General features: G+C 45.6%; 1 protein-coding gene across 1 annotated transcript; it reads right to left on the bottom strand.

The window, feature by feature from the left end:
* Positions 1–4,070: 4,070 nt before the first annotated feature.
* Positions 4,071–5,809, bottom strand: LOC147971213 (uncharacterized). Its single transcript, XM_087523871.1, has 3 exons — positions 5,432–5,809; positions 4,717–4,993; positions 4,071–4,630 (listed from the first exon to the last, which is right to left on the bottom strand). The coding sequence occupies exons 1-3, from the start codon at positions 5,807–5,809 to the stop codon at positions 4,071–4,073; spliced, it is 1,215 nt and encodes a 404-aa protein (XP_087379997.1).
* Between the last annotated feature and the right edge of the window lie 434 nt (positions 5,810–6,243).

The raw sequence follows: 6,243 nt of genomic DNA, 5'->3' as shown, positions 1-6,243 counted from the left end.
CCTTTTGCTCTCCCTCGTATTGATCAGATCATTGATGCTATGGCAGGTTGCGAGCGTTTGAGTTTTTTGGATGCAAACTCAGGTTATCATCAGATCAAGATGGCAGTTAAGGACCAGGAGAAAACAGCTTTCATCACTCCGTTTGGAGCCTTCTGCTATGTGTCTATGCCTTTTGGGCTTAAAAGTGCCTTCACAATGATATTGGGCGTAATGTTCATGCTTACGTGGATGATATAGTGGTGAAATCCAGAGAAGAGGAAACTTTTCTAACAGATCTGAAGGAGACCTTTGATAACCTCCGGGTCTACAAAATGATGCTTAACCCGGCCAAGTGTATTTTTGGAGTCCTAGCTGGCAAACTCTTAGGTTTTTTGGTGTTTAACAGAGGTATTGAAGCTAACCTGGAGAAAATTAAGGCAATCACATCCCTGGCCAAACCGGTGTGCATCAACGACATTCAACGGCTGGCGGGTCGCGTTGTTGCTTTGAGCCGGTTCATAAGCCAGTTAGGGGAGAAGGCGATGCCTTTGTATCAGATGATGAAAAAGACGGATGATTTTGTTTGGAGTGATGCTGCAAACTCTGCTTTTGAGGATCTGAAGAAACAGCTTGCTAAGCCGCTGGTTCTCGCTGCTCCGGTTGAGAAAGAGCCGTTATTATTATATGTAACTGCTAACTCACGTGCTGTTAGTGTGTCCATTGTGATGGAGCGCAAGGAGGCTGGCAAGGACCATCCGGTCCAACGACCGGTTTACTACGTCAGTGAGGTGCTGATTGAATCTAAACAAAGATATCCACATTGGCAGAAGCTCGTTTATGGGGTGTTCATGGCAAGCCGGAAGCTCAAACATCACTTTCAGGGTCACCCAATCACTGTGGTTAGCTCTGCTCCTTTAGGAGACATCATTCAAAATAGAGAAGCCACAGGACGAGTCGCCAAGTGGGCTATTGAACTTGGGTCTCATGGTTTAAAGTATATGCCATGTACTGCAATCAAATCTCAAGCGCTGGTTGACTTCATTAACGACTGGACAGTGTTGCATATGCCAGAGGAGAAACCAGACAACACATATTGGACAATTCATTTTGATGGGTCCAGACAGTTGGAAGGCTCGAGGGCTGGAGTTGTTTTAACTTCTCCTCGAGGGGACACGTTTTGTTATGTGTTGCGATTAATGTTTCCTTGTACTAACAACGCAGCAGAGTATGAAGCCTTGCTCCATGGTCTTCGAATGGCTAAAGAGATGAGCCTGAGCCGGGTCCGGTGTCTTGGCGATTCAGATTTGGTGGACCAATAGGTGTCAGGCAAGTGGGATTCCAAGGATCCTCTCATGGCGGCTTATCACCGTGAAGTCGACGCTGTTGCAGAACATTTTAAGGGTTATCGGGTGGAACACATTGACCGTAGGAAGAACGAAGCGGCCAATGCTTTAAGACGGTTGGGATCTCAGCGTAAGCCGGTGCCACCTAACACCTTTTTAGATGTTTTGCACAACCCATCTGTTAAGTTACCTACAGAGGAAGATTTGGCCATTCCTGACCCGGAGGCATAGTTGGTGGCGGCTCTTCACGTCATTCCAGATTGGACAGTACCGTTCTTGGCTTACATGACCCGGGGTGAGTTGCCAGAGGATGAGACCCTGGCCCGACAGATAACCCGGCGGTCCAAGTCAATGACGATTTCTGATGGAGAGTTATACCATCGCAGCATCACTGGAGCGTTTCAGCGTTGTGTTTCTCTTGAAGAAGTCCAGGAAATACTTCGTGAGATCCATGAAGGGGATTGTGGTCATCATGCTGGGTCAAAGTCTCTTGTGGCCAAAGCTTTTCGTCATGGTTTTTATTGGTTAATGGCTCACGCTGATGCAGAGGATCTGGTCAATAGATGTAATGGATGTCAAAAGTTTGCACGACGAGCGCATGTGCCGGCTCAAGAATTGCGGATGATTCCAATCACTTGGCCGTTTGCAGTCTGGGGGCTTGACATGGTTGGACCTTTCAAAAGGTCCAAGGATAAAAAGACACATCTTTTAGTGGCAGTTGACAAATTCACAAAGTGGGTTGAGGCAGAGCCAGTGAGTAAGTGTGATGCAGCCATGGTGGTTCAGTTCATGAAAAAGGTGATTTTTCGCTTTGGTTTTCCACACAGCATTATCACTGACAATGGCACTAATTTGTCCCAAGGGGCTATGGAGGAGTTTTGTCAAAAAGAGCACATCCGGCTGGATGTTTCTTCTGTAGCTCACCCTCAATCTAATGGGCAGGCTGAGAAAGCAAATCAGGAAATCTTAAAAGGTCTCAAGCCCTGGCTCATGGTTCCCTTACAACGGATGCCGGGTTGCTGGGTAGAGGAGTTACCCTCGGTGTTGTGGAGTATCAACACCACTCCTAACAGGTCTATAGGTTATACACCTTTCTTCATGGTTTATGGAGCGGAAGCAGTGCTGCCTAGTGACATCCGTCATGACTCGCCTCGTGTGGCAGCTTACGTTGAAGCTAATAATGAACAAGCCCAACAGGATGCACTTGACTTGTTAGATGAGGAGAGAGACTTGGCGGCGGCTCGATCAGCAATTTATGAACAGGACCTGCGCCGTTATCACAACCGCCGGGTTAAATCCAGGACCTTTCAAGAAGGTGACCTGGTGCTCCGGCTCATCCAGGATCTGTCAGATGCACACAAGCTATCCCCGCCTTGGGAAGGACCCTTTGTGGTCAGCAAGAATTTAAACAACGGGTCATATTACCTCATCGATGTTCGAGAGCACAAAGACTCACGTAAGTCGGAGGAGGAGACCCGCTGGCCGTGGAACATTGCTCAACTTCGGCCATACTACACCTGACCCACCGGCTCTCGTCATGTACATACTTTGACGTTGTATATACTATGATAAGTAATAAAGCAGGACCTCTGTCCTTTTCCTTTTCAAAGGTTATATACCTTTACTCTTTTTCACTATTTAAATGACTATTAAGGAGCTGATCATATCTGAATCAAGTTTAACCTTTTTGGTCCGGCTTATGATCATATTCGAATCTAGTTGTAAACCTCATGATCACTTGGGGGCTTCCTGTTCAAACATAGGTCATATTCGAACCAAAGAGAACATAGCTCTCGTAACCCTCTTGATCGGCTCAAAGCCAAACTCACTAGGGGGCTTATTGATCGTATCTGAATCATAGCTTAACCCCTTTTGGGTCCGACTTGAATCGTATTCGAATCAGGGTCGTTAAAAACCTCTCAAGGTCATTTGGGGGCTTCCTATTCAAACATAGATCGTATTCGAACCAAAGAGAACATAGTTGTCGGTACCCTCTTGATCGGCGCAACGCCAAAGCCACTGGGGGCTATATGATCGTATTCGAATCTTAGCTTAACCCCTTTGGTCCGGTTTACTGATCATATTCGAATCAGAAACCCCCAACTTTCAGTTACAAAGTTAATTTATATTGTTTGCAATCTGCTATTTGTCTTACCGGTCTTTGTTGTCTCAAATTTAAACGATCAGCACGGTCTTTTCACCGGCTTGATTATTTGACAATAAGCCACCAAGGCATGATGGTCATCAGGCATGAAGAAGCATTGACTTCTCGAAAAAGGACTGGATCATCAACCTCATCACCCGGGTCATATAAACCGGTGGTCCAGACGCAAAGGATACAGGTATAACTATTATTTATGAACAGTTCTTTCTGTGTCTTTTCGATTAATCAAAGGTTGTTTCAACCTTGTTTATTTTCACGGCTGTTTCTGTTTTTTCTACTCTTATAAGCCGCCAGACCAGCTCTTTCATTTTTTGTAGGAGCAAAGTTAAAACATTGCAGATGTAACCATAGAGGTGACGCAAATATTGACATCCGGAGCAAAGAGTCACACCGCATCTTATGCACGATGGCATAGGCAAAATATGCAGTTTTTTAAGCTAACCTATTAGAAGGCATTAAGAGCCCGAAAGGTTACTGTTTTTCTCTCTTAAGACATGTCCTAAGCTAAAAGTAGGATTGTTCAGATGGTTACGACTTCCCCCTGGCCGGTTCATCTCCCTCCACAGTTGAAAGCCGGAATTAGATCAATCAAAGCCGTTCAGAGCAATGAACTCAGCCTCATCATCAATTAAGCCGGCCGGGTCAATCTCCGGGGCAAATGTATGTTGGCGAACCGGCGGGATAAGATCCGTCACTTTATAAGAGGGAGTCGCCATCTTCTTATTCTCCAAATGAAAACCCGGCTGAGATTTATCAATGTTGGTCTCATCTCCAAGAACGGTGGCTTGAGGTCGAACTCCCCTCACGCAGGCAATGTAGTCATCCTGCTCAAATAGAGACCCGTCTTCCTTCACGGTAGGGGACCACCTAACTACATCCACTAGGTCTAGATCTGGCACCCAGGCTTTGGAGCGGCTCAGGGCACTCAAGGCTCCGGCTCTGGCATAGGATAGTTTGACTTCTTGAAACCTGGCGGGTAAGATTGATAATTTTTTCAAGACATCGCTGAGCCGATTAGGTCCTTGGTTGGCAGGAGAGATAGCAGCAAGTGCTCGTTGAGCGCCAGTACACAACTGCTCCACTAAGGTGTAGACCGCCTTCAGTTTGGTCACATTATCTTGGCTCAGATTTTTGCTTCGCGGACCTGCACATATTTTTTAAACAAGGGGTCAGCAGGCGGTTTATATTCTGGGTCAAAAGAAGGTATAAAGATCAGTACAGATGGCTTACCAAAGATGGTGGAAACCATTTGAGACACCCGGTTCTTTAAGCCGGTAAGCTCCGTGGTAACCTCCTCAAGAGCCGCTTTAGCTTTTTCAGCGCGTTGTATCAGCAACGTCTTTTCTTCGGCCCAGGATTTCTTTTTGGCAGTCAAGCTGGTTTTCAATTTTTCCATCTCAGAAAGACTCAATTGAAGTTTAGAATCAGTAGACTTGATTTCTGCCTCATGATCCGCCAGCCGGATCTTTGCATCAGTTAATTGGGAGCCCAATTCAGATAGGGCGTTCTACAAAACATACACAGGTGCGTCAAGGCTTAAACTAAAAGTTATAAAGATTCAAGCCTCAAGTACTTTGCACCGCAATACCACTTGACACTTGGGGGCTAATGTTTGCCAAAGCAATTTCTTATGACTCTTATATATTTCAAGTCCCAAGTGCCTTACAAAATAACACCACTTAGCACTTGGGGGCAAATGCATGATATTCAGAAAGTTTCTCAAGATTAAACCGGATTACAATATTTATTGGGACTGGCAAAAGACAGCTATGAAGTTAAGTACCAGTTCCTTTATGATAAATTGAGCCGGCCCTTGGGGACTACAGGTGAAGTTTACACTATTTTGTTGGACTTTTGAAAAACTTAGAGAGAGTATTCAGATCATTCAAGTTCATCATCTGAAGACTTTGGGGCTGGCAAAGTATAAGTAAACCGGAGAACATACCTCATATTTCAGCTGCAGCTGCTTGACCATCTCAATCTCTGACTCACGGCTGGAGTGAACATGGCTAAGATAGCCGGACAATATGTCACTAGCATTCAGATGAGTGTAGTGAGAGATATCAAAGCGCACTTTCTGTCTCTCCAAGGCTTCTTGTTTAGCAGTGTGCCGAGCTAACACAGTAGGAGTCCCTAGTTCAACAAAACGGCTATCAGTGACTAGAACGTCATGATCAGAAGATGATGGTGGGTTAGCTGAACTGGATGGTCTGGCGGGAGAGGGGTTAACAACGGTATCATCAGCTGACGGCTCAGGAGGATCCAATTGAGCATTGGCAGCCGGGTCTTCTGGTGCTTCAGTTCGAGGGGGAGAAGTTGGCATGGCCGGTTCAAGTGCAAGGACTGACGGTTCTTCCGCTGGTTTAGTCACCTTGGCCTTCTTGGACTTGGCTTGACCACTAAGAAATATGTTATGAGACAGTTAGTACAAAGATGCAGTTTGAAAGACACGGAGGAAAGATGATTTTTTTCCTTACCCAGGGGCAGTCTTGAAGACCGGAAATTGAGTCTGAGATGAGTCGCCAGAAGAGCGAGACACGTCCTGCAAAGATAAAATGAAGTTAGTAATGCAAGGGAGAAGATCTATTAATGGAAAGTAAAAGATGAAGATAAAAGAGACCTCATTATGGCGTTTTTGAGGAGTTTGTTAAAGAACGGAAGGCGGTTCATCGTCGTTCCGGGCCTGACGGCGGCTCTCATGTTGCTGCTTTTTCAAAAGAAAATGAGGGTCCAAATAAGCCAAAGGGTGTGAAAACC

This window comes from Triticum urartu, chromosome 5A, assembly GCF_056163025.1.
Source record: "Triticum urartu cultivar PI428250 chromosome 5A, HENAU_Tu73, whole genome shotgun sequence".
NCBI classification, from domain to species: Eukaryota; Viridiplantae; Streptophyta; class Magnoliopsida; order Poales; family Poaceae; genus Triticum; species Triticum urartu.
The sequence above is the reverse complement of the archived record's forward strand: the minus strand, read 5'-3'. Positions and strand labels throughout refer to the sequence as shown.